We start from the raw sequence: 20,284 nt of genomic DNA on the forward strand, positions 1-20,284 counted from the left end.
TGCCCACCTTAAGCCGTCTATAACAAGGGAAAAGTCTCTTCCCTGGTTTTGCTTGTGACCACAATGAGTCAAATGGAGTAGCGTACATTGTGATTAGAGCTCACCTCTTGTCCTCAACAAACCGCTTCTTAACCGTTGGACCCTCAGACCTTCTGGAGAAATCCCGTGCTATTCGCCAGGCCAGAGAGGAAAGAACTTTCCATGTCTTCTACTACATGCTTTCTGGAGCAGGAGACAAAATACGCAGTAAGATTTTCGTTGACTTAAAAAATGAAATTTGTGTGTGTTTAAATTTGGTTTGAAATTAACAAGGGCTTTTATTGGGAATTCCTTTCTGTTACCCTGGTAATTAGAGCATATAATGGAGTATTGTTCACAGCTTGTCTGGTTTGGACCTTAGACCTGCTCTGGAAGACTGTTCAGATTAAAGCACTCATCTTAATCAAAAACTACAAGCCCTGTTTGACCAGACAGCAGCCATTAGAGGAAGTGGTGTATACTCTCGATCACTGTAAAAATGTATGGTGAAGCACACCTGAATGCAGGCATAGGTTTAACTGTTTAACTGCACACACACACACATTTTAAATAAATGACAATTCTTTTGCCATTTGAATACATTTAAGATGAGTTTTGTTAGATTGTTATGGTTATTTATTTTGAAGGCAAGACACTGTAGGCATATTTAAATTATATTGCCTCTGGCTAACTACTGTACTTCCTGTGTTGCAGCTGAACTCTGTTTGGAAGGCTACAACAAATACCGCTTCTTGTCCAATGGAAATGTCACCATCCCTGGGCAGCAAGACAAAGACATGTTCACAGACACCATGGAGGCCATGCGCATCATGGGCTTCTCTGAGGAGGAGCAGATTGGTAATGGTTATGTTTTTTGAGAATGTATCTACATGCTTCTTTTTTGTGTATGTGTTTGAAAGAGATTAATTAATTGCATCATATCAGTGACAACTGTCTAACAATTGACACCATAATCATGAGATCATGGTGATGCCACCTCTATCCCAGAAAGTAGCAGTTTGAATAAAGTCTTGGAAGCATTTGCTTGTCTTCACCTCAAAGCTTTGTAGCATTGTGATTAGAAAAGACCCTTTAGTGGGAGGTACCAGCAATAACTAAAATTTAAGAAAATTGGGTTTAAAAACATCTCTTTTAATCTTCCAAAATATAGGAATGTGATAGTCATTTCTTTTAAGCAATTCAGAGTTTTATACCCGTGTGTCTATCTTGGCAGGTTTGCTGCGTGTCGTGTCCTCAGTGTTGCAGCTGGGAAACATGAGCTTTAAAAAGGAACGCCACTCTGACCAGGCCTCCATGCCTGATGACACAGGTAATACACACAACCATGTCCTGTCATATATTACTGTGTGTGTGTGTGTGTGTGTGTGTGTGCCCCCCTCGCTCATTTTCTCTCCTTTCAACAGAGGTATGCATGGGTACTCCTATGAGCACTTAGTGGTCCTCTCTCTAAAGTGTGCACACTTGAGACCACACTTGTGGTGTTCTTACGATCCAGTGGAAGCCATATAGCACCCTCTGTTTCCTGTAGCAACCTGCAGTGTGTCAAATTGATTACAGAGGCAATATAATTTAGTTTGTTGCTTTTGGAAAAAACAAACATTGCCAATAACTAATCAAGTTCATTGGTCTGATTTTCCTTCCAGCGGCCCAGAAGGTAAGTCACCTGATGGGCATGAATGTGACAGACTTCACCCGGGCCATCCTCACTCCACGCATCAAGGTGGGACGTGACTACGTCCAGAAAGCCCAAACTCAGGAGCAGGCGGAGTTTGCAGTGGAAGCTTTGGCCAAAGCCACCTATGAGAGAATGTTCCGCTGGCTTGTCATGCGCATCAACAAAGCCCTGGACAAGACCAAACGCCAAGGGGCTTCTTTCATTGGAATCCTGGACATCGCTGGCTTTGAGATCTTCGAGGTACAGCCAGGTTTCAGGGACAAAAACATGAAAAAAAATATCTGGATCTTGTGCATTGTGTTGCAACATGGTGTAAAGCTGTGTGCTTATAGATTGTTACCCTGAAAGTTTGACGTATGAATAGTATTCTTTTTAAATACATACAGATGGTATAAAATATCATAACTGTTTATTATGAGTTTAATACTATCTGAGAGGCTTCTGTATAGATGTTTATAGTTTGTACTTAATAAACAAACAATGATCCAAATTTTGTGACTAGTTAATAATTATATTTTCTTTGAGTCTCCACTATATGTTTTTGTATTAGTCTACTTATTGGTGTATTTGTTTTATCATTTTTGGGGGGAAGTTTGTGCATGAATGTTAGTTTAACCTTTCTGACACGCTACACAGATCCAGATAAAATATTTAAACATGTTTAATTTTAATGTACGTAAACACAGGCAAGAAAAATATTTTGAACCATGGTTATCAACTGTTCTTTCAGCTAAACTCATTTGAGCAGCTGTGCATCAACTACACCAACGAGAAGCTGCAGCAGCTCTTCAACCACACAATGTTCATCCTGGAGCAGGAGGAGTACCAGCGTGAGGGCATCGAGTGGAGCTTCATCGACTTTGGCCTGGACCTGCAGCCCTGCATTGACCTCATTGAGAAAACTGTGAGTGTGCCCCAAGAACGGCACAGTCGAGAATATATTGTCTTCTGTTGTAAATGTTTTCTCACTCAAGCTAATTTAATAATGTAATTTAAATAAGTAGTTGAATCTTTAAAATATTTGTCTGAATTGCACAATACTTTAAATATTTGTATTTCCCTGGATGTCCACTTTGTTTTAATGACTGTTTAAACAAGTTTAAGTTTTTCCTCATAAAGCAATACTATTTTTTTTGATCAGGCTGCATATGTGAATGTGTACTGATGGAATGCTCCTCTGTCCCTCATATCCAGGCAAGTCCCCCTGGTATCCTGGCTCTGTTGGATGAGGAGTGCTGGTTCCCCAAAGCCACAGACAAAAGCTTTGTGGAGAAGGTCCTGCAAGAACTGGGCACACACCCCAAATTCTTCAAACCCAAGAAACTGAAGGACGAGGCCGACTTCTGCATCATCCACTACGCTGGCAAAGTAAACGCAAACATTATTAAGTGATTTAAAACAGTATTTACACAATTAGTCAACCATAACACACATCAGAGATTACTGATATGAGGCTAGTAATGAAGTCAGGCTGGGGGTCGGTGGGAATGTATTTTAAAGGTCTTCTGGATGATGACTGGACCTGTAGATTTTAAAATAAAATATAAATAACTAGGACAGCTGCAACACACACAAAATGACGTTTTAACAGCATTTATAAAAATGAAACTGCTCTAACTGTATTACTGCTTGTCCCTCTCTACCTCTCCCTCCAGGTGGATTACAAAGCTGATGAATGGCTGATGAAGAATATGGATCCTCTGAATGACAACGTGGCCACATTGCTGAACCAGTCCACTGATAAGTTTGTGTCCGAGCTGTGGAAGGACGGTGAGTAGAGCCACATCTAAACAAAGAACCAAGAAAGAATTCTTATCAAAAGCTTTTAAGAGATAGGAGAAAGTCTTCAATCCCCTGAGACATTTTTTTCTGTACTAAGTTATAACTTATTGTAATAGTTTGCTAACCATTTTTCAGTTTAGCACTGAACCCAAAATGCTAATATTCAGCTTATACTCAACCAGTTAGCATTGTACCTAAATCTTGCATCTGACTGTCATTATGGATTGTATTAAGTAATCTCAAATACGCTTGATTTTATGGTGTCCTGCCAATAATATAGAGGCCTTATAACTTGTTTTGCTTGAACTATATTTGAGTGTGGTTTTTAGACCTCGGAAATGAGGACAATGGAATATGATTGTTCTATGCCCTGAAAGGAGTAACCTGGCAAAAATTAAGTTTACATGGTGTTTAAAATTAGCTTCTTAGGTTAACACCGGAAATACTATGGTATCATTGCTAATAAACACTAGATGTCAACATTAATAACCGCCCCGGGTCTTCATTAAGGTGTCACACCAGCGACCTCTAGTGGACCTCGTTAGCTTTTTTTTTTTTTTGGCTAACGGTAGCACTTTATGAAGAAAATAAATAAAAATGAATGTTAAATAAAACAAGAACACAGTGTCTTTGATGCGAAGCCATGAATAGCATCCATTTTTTTGAGCATTGTGTTAAACGTGCCTCTGAGTGAATCAGATAGGCCGCTTCCATTAGGTGCTTCACTGTGTAGCTAAATGCTACTGTTAGCCATTTCAGTTATGTCAAGCACTAAACTAAAGAATTTAAGTTTGGACACCAGACACCAAACATGTCTCGGCTGATACACTACATCTGGGGAATGTGGATAATTGTGCAAATTTTATTTTTGCCAAAGAATTCCTTTGGGAGGAGCGAGGGGTGAGTGCTCAGGACGAAGAGGTTATTTTAAGGGAATATTTAGAGAATCTCAGAGAGGCTCTTTTTCTTATTTGTTTTGTTTACTGCTCTGGGGATTGTGGAATGTTGGCTCTTAGCCAGCGGTCCTTGTTGCTGAAGCAGTGCGTGGTTTGTTTTCCATACTGAGTTTTCATGTTTCTCTTTTCATTTGCTGGACCTCTGTTCTGCCCTTCCTCTGTCCATCCCTTCTTCTTGTTCCGTCCCTGAACTTCTCTCTGTACCTACCCTTTACTCCTGTTTTGTCTCTCTGCTTGTCTCTCATTTTCTCCTTCGCTCTCTCTTTTGCTTTTGCTCTCATGCTTTCTCACACTTTTCTCTGTTTCTGTCTCGCTCTTCTATCTTCTACTTGCACTTTAACCCTCTTTCACACCTTCTCTTGCTTTTCTATGTTCTCTATTTCCTTTCTTTCTTTTTTTCTTTTCCGCTGGCTCTCAGAGGTGCAGAGTTGTCAGAGAGCATATTTTTATCAGCGTTTTCCTTTCCTTCATTTTGAGCCAGGTGACATCTTTCTGTTTTCTCTCCCTTTTTGGTCCATACTGCATTTCACTCTCTTCCCTGTATGTCTTTACCCTGTGTGTGTGTGTGTGTGTGTGTGTGTGTGTGTGTGTGTGTGTGTGTGTGTGTGTGTGTGTGTGTGTGTGTGTGTGTGTGTGTGTGTGTGTGTGTGTGTGTGTGTGTGTGTGTGTGTGTGTGTGTGTGTGTGTGTGTGAGAATGTGTGATTCTCTGCTGGATTTCATCTGTCTTCCTCTCTCCCTCTCTGTGTAATAGTGTGGTTGGTGTCCCCTGCTGTTGGTCTTTCGTACTGCAGAGATGGGTATAAATTGCATGGGTTTGGTTCTTTAATCACTGCAAATGTACATTAGATACACAATACACCATAGGAACGTCACTGTATACAAATATACACGTGCAAAAAAATAATGCACGTTGTCCCTCACCTTTCCTGTCACTCAAATCAGTGCTAGCCAGTTTGGGCATCTATTACCTGACATTACAGAACTGAGCAGTATGTGTTTTCCTCCAATTGTCTTGAGCTCCAGTGATTTATTATGTAGCAGCAGCAGTATGAAAATATGCTGTGGCTTGTGCTACTGCTTATTCCAGCTATGATATGGAACAGTCCCTAATGCATCTCTAAGGACCTTTGCATCACTATATTCATATTATAGATTTATGGAATTAACCCTTGAAGCCCTGAAAGATTGCATAAACAAAGGGCAGACGAAGCTGTCTCTAAAGCTGCTTATATTAATTCTGGCCTAATTCACACCACACACAAAACATATAAATACACATATATAAACAAATGTGTAGTCCTTCAGCATGGTTAGTCTTGAATCCTGTACCATCTACACACAATTTGTAGGAAGACATGTCTTGCAGAGTGTGAGATTTTTATTCGCGTGCACGCACACACACACCACCCTCACTGCATTGAACTGGTTCCAATTTCCTGTGTATGTCTCCTTCCTTACACTCTTCACTGGCATTGTGTGACTCGCCTTTTGTTTTTCTTGAAGCCTTTCCTTCACATCCATTCACTGTGTGGTTGTGTGGTTTGTCACCAGTATTGATGAGTCTGTTCTTTTGTTTGTTGTTGTGGCTTTTATTTTTTTATTTATTTTTTTTTTTTTAAGGACTGTGGGTACAAGTCTGCAGCTTGTGAATTAAACCTGTGTAAAATCTGTGTGAATGACAAGTGCTCTTATTTCTCTCGCTCTCTCTGTCTCTCTCAGTGGACCGTATCGTTGGACTGGATAAGGTGGCTGGTATGTCAGAATTGCCAGGTGCGTTTAAGACCCGTAAGGGAATGTTCCGGACAGTCGGTCAGCTTTACAAGGAGCAGCTGTCTAAACTGATGGCCACGCTGAGGAACACCAACCCCAACTTTGTGCGCTGTATCATCCCCAACCATGAGAAAAAGGTACCATGACCCTCACTACCACCACCTGACACTAGCTTATCTTTTGTGTTTTATAGGGTCAATCTCACAGTTTGTCTCAATGATTCTTTTTCTAAGTCATGCAGCAGACATTACACTGACACATAGTGATCTGGATGTAATAACAATTCTGTGCTAAACCTATTTTAAAAGTTGCAGGCCCCATGTGAGTGATGCACTCTGTGAAACATAAACTGGTCATTTTAAATATACAGTATTACTTACTGTACATGAATGTGTATTTGTCTCTCCCTCCTAGGCGGGTAAGTTGGACCCTCACCTGGTTCTGGATCAGCTTAGGTGTAATGGAGTTCTGGAGGGAATCCGTATTTGCAGACAGGGCTTCCCCAACCGCATTGTCTTCCAGGAGTTCAGACAGAGGTACCTACGTTAACCAGTTTTTTTATTATTATTATTATGAATTAATTACTTATATATTAAGTAAAAATCACAGTTTGTGTAGTTTGTTTTCCCTGCACCTAAAATTCTTCATACTTCATACTACAAAGACACAATGGCAATATTTAAATTGTGTTAATCTTATGAATTAATGTTCTACAGACATTTTAATTCAGTTTATATTACTAAAATACTTTTACATTCTTTCCCCTCAGGTATGAGATCCTCACTCCAAATTCTATCCCCAAGGGCTTCATGGATGGCAAACAGGCCTGTGTGTTGATGGTAAGAGTCTAATCCTCAGATATCTTTATGTTCCAGTCTTGCATTAGTCATGAAAGCAGAGAGAGTAGGTCACCCCCCCCCCTCTCTTTTCCCAACCCATTCCTGAACTCAGAATCCGATTCTCTGTCCTTTGAGGAGATGGCACTGTTATTTACAACAATAAATATGCCCGAGTTGTAACGAAGAGTTAGAAACCTAGAATTAAAAATATTAGTGTTATATAAATACTAATTTCTATCTCCCCTCCCATCAGATCAAAGCTCTTGAGCTGGATCCTAACCTGTACCGGATTGGACAGAGTAAGGTGTTTTTCCGGGCCGGAGTGCTTGCTCACCTGGAAGAAGAGAGAGACATGAAAATCACAGACGTTATCATCAGTTTCCAGGCCTGGTGCCGTGGCTATGTCGCACGCAAGTAAGCACTGCCACTACATCACTCACTTTTTGTTACTTCCAACAAAGTTAGTATAGCGGGTTAAATGGAGTTTAAAGAAAACTGAGATTTGTAAAGTCCGCTTATACATCTATTTAAGTTAAATTAGTACAGAAGCCGGGCGGCACGGTGGCGCAGCAGGTAGTGTCGCAGTCGCGCAGCTCCAGGGGCCTGGAGGTTGTGGGTTTGATTCCCGCTCCAGGTGACGGTCTGTGAAGAGTTTGGCGTGTTCTCCCTGTGTCTGCGTGGGTTTCTTCCACAGTCCAAAAACACACGTTGGTAGGTGGATTGGCGACTAGGTGTGAGTGTGTGTGTGTCTGTGTTGCCCTGTGAAGGACTGGCGCCCCCTCCAGGGTGTATCCCGCCTTGCGCCCAATGATTCCAGGTAGGCTCTGGACCCACTGCGACCCTGAACTGGATAAGGGTTACAGATAATGAATGAATAGTACAGAAGCCAAAAACTTAATAAAGTTAAAGGAAAATAACGAGATATTTTTGTAATTAAAAAGAATTTAGGCTTTGTTTTTATAAGTATTTTACATACTCTCTAAAACTGTTTAATAGGTGGGTTTTGTAAGACACATATTAAAGTAGATAACTAATTTCAGCGTTTTTTAATATAGATTCGATAGATACTTAATATATAGCTTTATTTAAATTTAGAATAAAATGTTGACTTTTATTTAATAACTCTTGTGTGTATATGTGTTTGTCAGGGCCTTTGCTAAGAGGCAGCAGCAGCTGACAGCAATGAAGGTGATCCAGAGGAACTGTGCTGCTTATCTCAAACTCAGAAACTGGCAGTGGTGGAGACTCTTCACAAAGGTGAAGCATCTAATACTCGCGTGTCCTCTCTCTATCGCTCCCTCTCTGTCTCACTATCTTTCTATCTATCCATCTCGTTTTCATTGCTCCTTTCTCTTTGTATCTACTGTTTTGCACCCTCACTTTTTCACTCACTCATGCTCTTATACTCTTTCCCCCCTACACCTTTATTTATTTATATATATATATATATATATATAAACTAGCTCGCTTGCTCATCCCTCTGTCTCACATACTATGTCAGTTTCTCTCTCTCTCTGCAGATTTGTTTCTCATAAAGTTTTATAAATCTGTTCTTGGACTCTGATGTCTATTTGTATTCACACATTTCTCTTTTCCTGTGCTGCAGGTGAAGCCTCTGCTGCAGGTCAGTCGCCAGGAGGAGGAGATGCAGGCCAAAGACGAAGAGCTCAACAGGGTCAAAGAGAAACAGCAACAGGCCGAGAAACTGCTACAGGAGATGGACTCCAAACACAAGCAGGTAAACAAAACATTCACAGGTTCCACAGACAAACACACGTGTACTCTAAATCGTAGCAGCCAATGTTGTTTCACTGTAGTGTTATTTAAATGTGTTACAAAGACCTATTGCATATCAGGATAACAAAATATGTCAGACAGAGGACCAGAGTAGACATAAGAATAGGGCTTGCTTGTGTTTTAATCCTTGATTCATCTGTCTGTCACTAAAATACCTTCATAAATAAACACGTATGTGTGTGTACACAGCTGAATGTGGAGAAGATGGCTCTCCAGGAGCAGCTGCAAGCTGAGATGGACCTGTGCGCTGAGGCAGATGAGATGAGGAACCGTCTGCTGGCAAAGAAGCAGGAGCTGGAGGAGATCCTTCATGACCTGGAGGCTCGGGTGGAAGAGGAGGAGGAGAGAGCAAACCAGCTTCAAGGGGAAAAGAAGAAGATGCAGCAGAACATCACGGTATAGACTTCTGTGTTCTGTTTACTACACACTCAGAGCAAAGGTTTACAGCCTGGTGTTAAGTACAGACTGCAGGATTTGTAGATTATGTATTTACAATTTAGTAGAGAGAGTTTAATAGTAATACTTGGAATAATATAAGTTAGCTTATAGCTTAAACAGATACAGTTTTCTCTTTTCTGGATACTGGTAATTCTGTATCAGTGGATTAATTGTGAAAAGCATTAAAGCAGCCTGTCTTGGACTGATGGAACAAGGCATTGACCATTTGGCTTTGGCCCATTAGGATCTGGAGCAGCAGCTGGATGAGGAGGAAGCCGCTCGTCAGAAGCTGCAGTTGGAGCGCGTCACTCTGGAGGCCAAACTCAAGAAGGTGGAGGAGGACGTCATGGTACTGGATGATCATAACAACAAACTGTCTAAGGTCAGTCTCACAGTGGTCCAGTACAGCTTTATACCGCTCTAGCTAATGCATGATGCTGGATGTGGTAGTATTTGAATTTACTAATAGGTAGGGAACATCTGGATACTGTAATTTGCCTAAATATTACTTTCAGTCTAATTTCCAGTGGTGATTACATATGTCCAGCACATGTTAAAACTGTTGTTGTGCAAGGGGACTCTTCAGTATATTTTCATTGTCCTGGTACTTGTGCAATATTTGTGATATCTCTTGCTTGTGTAAAACATTGTATTTAACAGGAGAAGAAACTTATGGAGGAAAGAATTGCTGAGTTCACCACCAACCTGGCTGAGGAGGAGGAGAAATCCAAGAGTCTGCAAAAGCTGAAGAACAAACATGAGGCCATGATCACAGACCTCGAGGGTAGGATATAAGGCATTCTTAGTTTTTTCACCCGTTTTAGAGCTGACCTGGATTCAGTGTTTGTCCTGCATGTATGTAAATTCATTCTATGATATGCTTAGACAGAAATTAAATTTGTTTCTAGGTTGTTCATATGTCAAAATGAATATATTGAACTGTGTGTGTATATTTTAGACCGTCTGCGAAGGGAGGAGAAGTTGCGTCAGGAGCTGGAGAAGAACCGCAGGAAGTTGGAGGGAGACTCCACAGAGCTTCATGATCAGATTGCTGAGCTGCAGGCTCAGATTGCTGAGCTTCGTGCCCAGCTGGCCAAGAAAGAAGAGGAACTCCAGGAGGCACTTGCCAGGTCAGATCATTGCTACTGTAACTATTTTCATAATTTTTACTTACTTAGGATTGAAGTAATTTATTACTAAGGTACTACAGTATCATTATTGTTATTATCATTGTGACGATGCTTCGCCGAATCCCTAAGAAGGGGACACGAAGTCACCGGGTAGTTTGTGGTCAGGTGAAAAATGAGGATGCGTGTAGATGGAAAAACAATGATTCCTGGGTATCTGGTGCACGGTGGGTATTTTTTATTAGAATAAGACAGAACAAACAAACAAAAACTAAAATAAAATAAACAGAAGTCACAACGGTAGACCTGACACTTACACGGCACAGGTAAATATGGCTCCAGGTCTCAAAACCATGGGACCCTTTTCTCAAAGCTAGCTCCCTTTCAGACTCTCGTGAGCGTTCTCCAGCTTGTACCCCTTTCTACCCGTTTCCCTTCATCTTATGTGATTGGCCCCGCCCCCGGACTGAACCATGGAATCCCAGGGGTGTGTCCAACCACACAAGAATAGGCTACACAGTTATTTCAAAAAAGAAACAACAAAAATTAGCATGAGATACTACAAAATAATATAAGGCCTAAAAGAACCATAACTGATTAGTGCACATACATCCTCCGTATCTCTTTATCAGGTTGTGATGAAGACTCCCCCTCCCTACAAGCTAGCCATGGGCCGTACGGCACTCCCATAGGTGGGCTCTGTCCAATCAATCAACCTCACCTTACTCAATTAGCAAAGAGACAAAATGTACAGGCTACGATCACCCTCACATACACAGTCACTCTAGTGATGGGTGTGATTTGCCTCATCACAATCATTATTAATGTTATATATATATATATAAACTTATTTTTATGTCTCTTTGTGCAGGATTGAGGAGGAAGCAGCACAGAAGAATCTGGCCCAGAAGAAGATCCGTGAGTTGGAAGCTCAGCTGAGTGAACTGCAAGAGGATCTTGAGCTGGAGAAAGCAGCTCGTGCTAAAGCAGAGAAACACCGGCGTGACCTGGGAGAGGAGCTTGAGGCTTTGAAGACTGAACTGGAGGACACTCTGGACTCCACTGCCGCTCAGCAGGAACTCAGGTACTTGGACAGGAATGACCGCTTGGTTTGAGTAACCCCTAACTTTGCAATAGTTCGGCCAAAAATCAAATGACCAGGACATTTCATGAATGCTTGAGGCTGATGAATTAGATTTTTTATTGGACATTAGTCTAACAGCTCAGTTACGAATACTCAGTGGAATTTTGTGTGGATTTTAAGCTAAAGCAGAGTTGATTGTGTGTTTGTGTATCAGGTCGAAGCGTGAGACAGAGGTAGCTCAACTGAAGAAGACTTTGGAGGAGGAAGCTAAAGTGCATGAGCAGGTAGTGGCGGAAATGAGGCAGAAACATGGCCAGGCCTTTGACGAGCTCAACGAACAACTGGAGCAGGCCAAGAGGGTAGGAGACACACACACACACACACACACAAACACACACACATGCCTACTCTTGATTTCTGAAATTGATTAACCTTTACGTTTTTTTAAAACGTAATATTGTCTTTCTTAATTTTCTTTTTTTTTTAATAGCTGAAGTATTTCTGAAATTATTCAACCTTAAAAATACTGAATCAAATACACACATTTTTGCCTAAAACTTTTACCAAAGATGTTTTCTCCCTGTCCCGGCAGAACAAGGCTTCAGTGGATAAGGTGAAGCAGGCACTGGAGTCAGAGAGGAATGAGCTGCAGATTGAGCTGCAGACTCTGATGCAGGGAAAAGGTGATTCTGAGCACCGTAGGAAGAAAGCTGAGGCTCATGTGCAAGAGCTGCAGGTCAAATATGCAGAGAGTGAGAAGCAGAGAGCTGAACAGGCTGAAAAATTGTCCAAGATGCAGGTACGTAACTCACTGTACACTCACACCCTGTTGTCTTGTTTGCGTGGATTAAATTCATTATAAAGACTTCAGTTAGAAGAGCGAGAAATGAAGCATCTTGTGAGGATGCAGTCTACATACTTGTTGTGTGAAAATCATAGAATGCTAATCTATGTAGATTTGTATGTGCCAGTAGTGTTTTCATAGAATTGGAACACAGCCCCTAGATCAGAGTTCCTAGCTAGTTCCTTTTGTGTTGCTATATTTTTAAATAAACTATGGGATTTGATTTCAGGTTCATATTTCCATTTAACATTTTATTTTATTTTTGCTGTAGGCAGAGTTGGATAACGTAAACACTATATTAAGTGACGTAGAGAGCAAGTCCATCAAAGCGACCAAAGACTGCTCAGCTGTGGAGTCTCAGCTGCAGGATGTCCAGGTATGTTTTCTACAGCCATTCAATCTACTCATTAACTTTACAGTGCAGCTTTCAAATTTCATTAAACAAGAATAGCACATAGTTGACCTGCCAGTATCTGAGTTAGACCAATCAGAATTAACCACTCTCTTGTGTTGCCATATCACCCCCCCCCCCCCCCCAAACTTTCAGTTTAGATAAACGTCACACATATCTTAGTGAAATCTTTTTTAATCGTTTAATTTCCCCTTGTAAATAGAAGTTTTTCTGTTGCTGTGTCTGTGTAGGAGCTACTCCAGGAGGAGACTCGTCAGAAGTTGTCTCAGGGCACAAGGCTGAGGCAGCTGGAGGATGAGTCTAACAGCTTGAAGGAACAGCTGGAGGAAGAAGAGGAGGCTAAGAGGAATGTGGAGAAACAGCTGCAGTCCGCACTGACTCAGGTATTACACAGTGTCATTTTATTATGGGCGTAACAAGTTATTAACTTTTAAATGGCATTAAATATTTAAGGCCATTAAGGTATTTCCATAATTTGCCATTGTGAACCATTCATGGAGAATACCAGAAGTCAGAGATTCTTTGCTGATGCTAAAATAATTCTTGCCTTGGGATTTAACCCTTTCTGTCTGAAGGTGGCAGACCTTCGTAAGAAAATGGAGGTAGAGGCAGGTGCTCTTGAGAGTGCTGAAGAAGGGAAGAAGCGTCTGCAGCGTGACCTGGAGGCTGTTACTCAGCGGCTGGACGAGAGGAATCTGGCCTTTGACAAGCTGGACAAGACCAAGACACGCCTGCAGCAGGAGCTGGATGACCTGCTGGTGGATCAGGACCATCTCCGTCAGATTGTGTCCAACCTGGAGAAGAAACAGAAAAAGTTTGACCAGGTTTGAGGGACTCTGATACTAGCATTTATTTTTTCATTGGTCTGTAGCATTTATGCGTGATCATTGTATTATATTTAATTCAACTTTGTGTTTGTGGATCACCAAGTAAGCTGTCTCCTTTGGTCCCAAACAATAGAGTAATGTGCTGAGTGATATTGTTACTAGAGAGTCCTCAATGTAGCGCTTAAGTTGAGTCTGGCTGAGAAATGGTGCCAGTGTATATATGTAAAGGGGTTGGACAATGAAACTGAAACACCTGGTTTTAGACCACAATAATTTATTAGTGTGGTGTAGGGCCTCCTTTTGCGCCCAATACAGCGTCAATTCATCTCGGGAATGACATATACAAGTCCTGCACCGTGGTCAGAGGGATTTTAAGCCATTCTTCTTGCAGGATAGTGGCCAGGTCACTACGTGATGCTGGTGGAGGAAAACGTTTCCTGACTCGCTCCTCCAAAACACCCCAAAGTGGCTCAATAATATTTAGATCTGGTGACTGTGCAGGCCATGGGAGATGTTCACCTTCACTTTCATGTTCATCAAACCAATCTTTCACCAGTCTTGCTGTGTGTATTGGTGCGTTGTCGTTCTGATACACGGCACCGCCTTCAGGACACAATGTTTGAACCATTGGATGCACATGGTGTTACTGGTGCAATGTGTAGTTAATGAAGATTGTCCACCAGGCTGCTCCAATTTAGCCATGAAACCTCCCACACTACAATGACAGGTGTTTCAGTTTCATTGTCCAACCCCTGTATATATCCAGTTGTGTGCTAATCTATATATGTATATAGTCTCATGCTGATATAATTGTGGATTTATTTTTCCCCCCAAACATACATTTCCAAATAAATACATTTGCAAAATACAAAAGTACATTGATGTTTTGTGTGTGTAGATGTTGGCAGAGGAAAAGTCCATCTCGGCTCGTTATGCAGAGGAGCGCGACAAGGCTGAGGCTGAGGCTAGGGAGAAAGAGACACGAGCTCTGGCGCTGACCCGAGAACTCGAGACCCTATCTGACATGAAGGATGAACTGGACAGAGCCAACAAACTGCTCCGGGCAGAGATGGAGGACCTGGTCTCGTCCAAGGATGACGTTGGAAAGAGTGTAAGAATTTTCGATGGCGTTATAACAACTTTATTATTTGGTCTTATTTGATTGAAGACTTATCTTCATTGATCAAATTATCTGCAAATGATGTAGATCAATTAAAAAAGTGTGTGATTATTCAAGGTTAAGTTCAAGATTACTCCTTTGGATTTGTACTGAAACTAGAAGGTATAACTAACAAGTTACAAAATTACACACAACAATATATTCTGGCTGGTAATTCTACTTTTTAGCATCACAGCAATGTTGAACATGTTCCTTAATGTTCAGTTCACTGTCCAGATTTGAAGAAATACTGTAAATATCAATGCACTAGAACGGGGGGATCTTCTTTTGCTTTTGTCTTCCTTCTGCTAATTTTTAGCAATCATTCTTTTGTTTCGCTTCCTCAGGTGCATGAGCTGGAGAAGGCAAAGCGTGGGATGGAGCAGCAGCTGGAGGAGATGCGCACACAGCTGGAGGAGCTGGAGGATGAACTGCAGGCCACAGAGGATGCCAAGCTGAGACTGGAGGTCAACATGCAGGCCATGAAGGCACAGTACGAACGGGACCTGGCTGGCAGAGACGAGATGGGAGAAGAGAAGAAGAGGCAGCTTGTCAAACAGGTAATCCCCTCACAAAGTAGGAGAACTTCATTTCAATAAAGTAATTAAAAACTACATTTAAATGAGGGCGGCACGGTGGCGCAGCAGGTTGGTGTCGCAGTCACACAGCTCCAGGGGCCTGGAGGTTGTGGGTTCGATTCCCGCTCCGGGTGACTGTCTGTGAGGAGTGTGGTGTGTTCTCCCTGTGTCTGCGTGGGTTTCCTCCGGGTGACTGTCTGTGAGGAGTGTGGTGTGTTCTCCCTGTGTCTGCGTGGGTTTCCTCAGGGTGCTCTGGTTTCCTCTCACAGTCCAAAAACACACGTTGGTAGGTGGATTGGCGACTCAAAAGTGTCCGTATGTGTGTTTTGCCCTGTGAAAAACTGGCGCCCCCTCAAGGGTGTGTTCCAGCCCTTCGCCCAATGATTCCAGGTAGGCTCTGGATCCACCATAAAGAATGAATGAATGAACATTTAAATGAAGCAGATAAACACAGTTGTAAAACTCTTCAATGCATTCCTAAAACGTTATAAGGAAGAAAATAAATATTTATAAAGGAGATTAACACACTGGTCCTCTTCATGTTTTATTACTGTTACCAACATGGTGCACTTGTGAAAAAAGGCCATTTGCCACTGGATTTTTGTGCAATGCTTAGTTGGTAACATAGTCTCTGCTGTCAGGTACGGGAGATGGAGATGGAGCTGGAGGACGAGAAGAAGCAGCGATCCGTTGCTGTGGCAGCCCGTAAGAAGATGGAGCTTGACCTAAAGGAGCTGGAGGCAGCCATTGACCAGGCCAACAAGAACCGTGACGAGGCTCTCAAACAGCTCAAGAAATTACAGGTGTGCAGCATTACAGCTGAATTATTTACTCGCGTTGTCATTTTCTCTTACACGGAGCAGAAGAATGGTCTGTGTAAACGGCTTGTGTCTGCGTGTGTTTTCAGGCTCAGATGAAGGACCTGCTGCGGGAGCTGGACGAGACGCGCCTGTCCAGGGAAGAGATTCTGGCACAGAGCAAAGAGAACGAAAAGAAGGTCAAGAGCATGGAGGCAGATATGATCCAAATGCAGGAGGTACTTTTTAATATTTCTTTCTGTTCCTCAAATAAACACACACACACTTTAACTACACATATTGCTACACAAATTACTAAGGACAATCTTTTTTTGACCATTTTGTGATTGTGCAGGAATTGGCTGCAGCGGAGCGTATGAAGAGACAGGCTCAGCAGGAGAGAGACGAGCTGCAGGATGAGATCAATAACCAGGCCAGCAAGACGTAAGAAAGAACATTAAAACACTTTATTCCCAAAGGAACATTTTAAAAACATTTTTCTTTTGTTCAGAGTGTTTCTAACACATTACTCTATACTTCCTTTTTTTCTTTCCTCATAGTGCTCTGGCTGTTGAGGAGAAGCGCCGGCTGGAAGCGAGAATTGCTCAACTGGAAGAGGAGCTGGAGGAGGAGCAGGGCAACACTGAGTTGACCAACGACCGGCTGAAAAGATCCCTGCTGCAGGTGAGTTAATGTATATATGGTGTGCTTTGTCTGTTAAGACCAAACTTCTATACTGACTTTAATTGTTAATGCAACTGAATGTTTGGTTTGTTAACATTGTTAAATCTCTCTCTCTCTCGCTCTCTCTCTCTCAGGTGGATCAGATCAATGTGGAGCTGACTGCAGAACGCAGCACGTCTCAGCGTTTGGAGGGGGTACGGTCACAGTTCGAGCGCCAGAACAAGGAGCTGAAACTAAAACTGACAGAGATGGAGGGAACTGTGAAGAGCAAATACAAGGCCACCATTGCTGCTCTGGAGGCCAAAATTGGACAGCTGGAAGAACAGCTGGATGTTGAGACAAGGTGGGATCACCTAAAACACTGTAAAGAACTCAAAAAAAGAAATTATGACCATGATATAGTGGCGGATAGATAACAGGCTATTTGCTCCAGTGGTTGTAGTAATGTCATCGACTTTGATTAAGTATTATCTTTGAAAATAGGGACACTACTGGATGTTTAGTACTCTGAAATGCAATACAACTCAGCTACGATGACTGTGTAACAATTGTTTTGTTTTTTAGAGAGAGGCAGGCAGCTTGTAAAATGGTGCGTCGTTCGGAGAAGAAGTTGAAGGAGGTCATTCTGCAGGTGGACGATGAGAGACGCAACTCTGAACAGTACAAAGACCAGGTTAGATCACAGACATCACTGTATGTCACTAATATGAGCAGTGTATTTGGTAATAGATTACAGGTGAAGCTTATGACATGAATTATAAATCAGTTTCATGCTGTTAGAAATTCGGCATTGACGAGTCAGGAGACTGGAGTTTATTTACACATACACAGGACCATGTATGAGTACAACTGGGTTATAGTATTCTATCTCAGGATGATCTGAAGTTTGGAAACTGGAGGTTCAGAGGTTTCCTCACGTGCATGCAGAAAAGCACAGGCACAGCTTGGTCATCAGTTTGTCACCAGTTCAGTCTATAGCCAGTTCATTCTGTACCCAATCCAGTCTGGTCCCGATCCAGTCTGACACCAGATATTTTAGAAGGGCCTTATATACATTGGAGAAATGGGGGAAGGGAATAGGAGGAAGAAGAGGAGTTTGAGGTGGGGTAAGAATGAATAGGAGGTGTGAGACAGGGGGGGGGGGGAGAGAAAATGGAAATCAGGGGAGGGATAGGAGGAAGAATAGGGGTGAGAGGAGGGGTAGGTGTGATAAGGGTGATGGTCAAAGAAAGAAGTAGATAAGCTAGAACAAGAGGTGTGAGGGAAGGGGTATGATGAAGGAGATCAAGATCAGCTTAATTTCTTTTGTTAATATGCATCCATTCCTGCATTTGAGGCATACAACACATTCCAAAACAAGTTGGAACAACAAAGCATTTACCACTTTGTGCCAAAACGTTGTGAGAAGAAATGGTAACAGAGGATAGAAAAAGCGCTTTCGTGTTTCAGGTGTTTTTGTCCCATTCTTCCTGTGAACACAAGATAATGGAAAATATAATACATTCAAGCATATAATACACTCTCACTGTTTTATAGTCAGAGAAGCTGAACAGTCGTATGAAACAATTGAAGAGGCAGCTGGAGGAAGCAGAAGAAGAGGCACAGAGAGCTAACGCTAACCGCAGAAAACTGCAGCGCGAGCTGGAGGACGTTACAGAGTCGGCCGATGCCATGAACCGTGAAGTGTCCTCGCTCAAGAGCAAACTCAGGTATTACACATGTGCCACAGCTTTAAACAAAATCACTCTTCACAGTATCTTTACATATCTATATTGTGTCTTTGAGTGTGTTGAATTAAATAATTTATTCATTTGTTTCTCAGGCGTGGTGATTTACCCTTCACGATGCGCCGCATTGTCAGTCGCGCTGGTGTGGAGAGTGATGAGGAGAGCGAGACGAAGAGCGAGACCCCCGAGCCTAAACCAGAGTGAACACACACAGTGCCACTTGCTGTCTCTCACACACACCACACACACACACTGAGAAACATATTTGGACCACCCTGTCCACTGGAACTCAGTGATACGATTTTTTTTTTTTTTAGAGCCATAGCAGATTTTTTTTTTTTTTTAGTGCCATAGCAGATTTTTTTTTCTCTCAACGCACACACACACACACACACATGTTTATTCTGCTGACAATCAACACTTCCACCAGAGTTTGTCACTCAGCCAAGGACCAAATTCTTTTTTTCGTGTTTGTTCTCTGGGATTTAAGCGAATAATGAATGATATTTTTGTAAGGAGACATTCCAGTTCTCGTTAGGCTCGTTTCTGGATCTATTTTTCTAATTGAAGTAATGGAAGTGAAGAAGTGTTTCAAATACGAATGCAAAGTTGTTAAAAGTGAAGAATAGAAGCTTACTTGGATGGGGACCAAAACGGCGAGGCTCTCTATAGAAGTGTATTTTATTCTGACATTTTTTTATAATGGTATAAGGATAAGAGTATACTACCCAGTTATGATAACTGCTGCATTCTCTCTGTCCCTCTCTTTCTCTCTCTCTCTCTCTCTCTCTCTCTCTCTCTCTCTCTCTCGCCTGTATTGGTAAATTAGAGGCATTTGTACTGTATAAAATTAGCATCTTCCAATTTTTTCGTGCTTTTTGGGCTTGATGAAAGTTTAACTTCATTTAACTCCAACGTGCAGCGGAAAGTATTAGCACCGTGCACTGTAACCTGAATAGGAAACCTATGTCTCTGCACTGAGCAATAAAACAGGACTGTGCTTTGATAGGACGCACACAAGAAATGTGCGAAGGATAGAAGGATTACGCAAAAGCCAGGCAATGCGCAAAGCTCATTGAAACAGCACTATGCACTATAGCCTTAAAGTCAGATGCATTTTACTGTTAAGACTATTTTCCCCCATCCTTCCATTTTTTTATGTCACTTTGGAAGTTTCTACAGTCCCTTTACTGAAGTGCAGGGAAAAGCTGGGGTGGTGGGCTAGATTTATTCTCTCACAGCACACTGTAATCCGCCTTTTTTCCTTGCTCACACTGCTGGGAAGTGAGAGAAATTTATTCTAATGTTGATGTATGAATAGCTAATGAGTATCTCTCTCTCTTCTCTACATACATAACAACAAAAAAGAATGCAAAAAAATTCTAATTTTGTACTATTGTTTTTTTTTTTTTCCGCAACTCAGAATTGATATCCAGAGACGAGTTGTGAACTGTTGGTATTATGCAAATAAACATGGCTTTCTTAAACAGCTACAGCACAGTGTCTGCCTCTTGTTTTCAGCAATGTCACACTCATCTTTTTCAAGTTGAAATTCAAGTTCAACCATCCAGCTTTTGTCTGCAGTCTGTTTTATTACAGCTTTGTAAGCACTTGAATAAGGAACTATTATTGTATTATGCAATTTATACATGAATTATTTGTAGTATAATGGAAATAGTTTTCTACGCAAGACAAATTACAAACCTGTCTACAGCTGTTCTGGTTTTTAATGGCTCCATAATCCAATT

The 20,284-nt window shown here is 41.7% G+C and overlaps 1 protein-coding gene across 1 annotated transcript in view; it reads left to right on the forward strand.

The window, feature by feature from the left end:
- myh9b (myosin, heavy chain 9b, non-muscle) overlaps window positions 1-20,029 on the forward strand; it is a 46,189-nt gene extending 26,160 nt beyond the window's left edge. Inside the window, exons 9-41 of the mRNA XM_066675045.1 lie at window positions 148-246; window positions 733-876; window positions 1,253-1,348; window positions 1,683-1,954; window positions 2,445-2,618; window positions 2,909-3,082; window positions 3,370-3,484; window positions 6,173-6,360; window positions 6,638-6,759; window positions 6,993-7,062; window positions 7,316-7,476; window positions 8,211-8,319; window positions 8,669-8,800; window positions 9,049-9,255; window positions 9,542-9,679; window positions 9,958-10,081; window positions 10,256-10,427; window positions 11,296-11,508; window positions 11,723-11,867; window positions 12,101-12,307; window positions 12,624-12,728; window positions 12,995-13,147; window positions 13,340-13,588; window positions 14,490-14,702; window positions 15,098-15,310; window positions 15,970-16,131; window positions 16,236-16,364; window positions 16,481-16,569; window positions 16,686-16,809; window positions 16,944-17,152; window positions 17,374-17,482; window positions 18,346-18,518; window positions 18,632-20,029. Coding sequence (XP_066531142.1) covers window positions 148-246; window positions 733-876; window positions 1,253-1,348; window positions 1,683-1,954; window positions 2,445-2,618; window positions 2,909-3,082; window positions 3,370-3,484; window positions 6,173-6,360; window positions 6,638-6,759; window positions 6,993-7,062; window positions 7,316-7,476; window positions 8,211-8,319; window positions 8,669-8,800; window positions 9,049-9,255; window positions 9,542-9,679; window positions 9,958-10,081; window positions 10,256-10,427; window positions 11,296-11,508; window positions 11,723-11,867; window positions 12,101-12,307; window positions 12,624-12,728; window positions 12,995-13,147; window positions 13,340-13,588; window positions 14,490-14,702; window positions 15,098-15,310; window positions 15,970-16,131; window positions 16,236-16,364; window positions 16,481-16,569; window positions 16,686-16,809; window positions 16,944-17,152; window positions 17,374-17,482; window positions 18,346-18,518; window positions 18,632-18,740 — 5,099 coding nt within the window. The 3' untranslated portion in view covers window positions 18,741-20,029. The remainder of the gene's footprint in view (window positions 1-147; window positions 247-732; window positions 877-1,252; window positions 1,349-1,682; window positions 1,955-2,444; window positions 2,619-2,908; window positions 3,083-3,369; window positions 3,485-6,172; window positions 6,361-6,637; window positions 6,760-6,992; window positions 7,063-7,315; window positions 7,477-8,210; window positions 8,320-8,668; window positions 8,801-9,048; window positions 9,256-9,541; window positions 9,680-9,957; window positions 10,082-10,255; window positions 10,428-11,295; window positions 11,509-11,722; window positions 11,868-12,100; window positions 12,308-12,623; window positions 12,729-12,994; window positions 13,148-13,339; window positions 13,589-14,489; window positions 14,703-15,097; window positions 15,311-15,969; window positions 16,132-16,235; window positions 16,365-16,480; window positions 16,570-16,685; window positions 16,810-16,943; window positions 17,153-17,373; window positions 17,483-18,345; window positions 18,519-18,631) is intronic.
- Window positions 20,030-20,284: the final 255 nt, after the last annotated feature.

The sequence above is a fragment of the Hoplias malabaricus genome, chromosome 6 (genome assembly GCF_029633855.1).
Source record: "Hoplias malabaricus isolate fHopMal1 chromosome 6, fHopMal1.hap1, whole genome shotgun sequence".
Taxonomy (NCBI): Eukaryota; Metazoa; Chordata; class Actinopteri; order Characiformes; family Erythrinidae; genus Hoplias; species Hoplias malabaricus.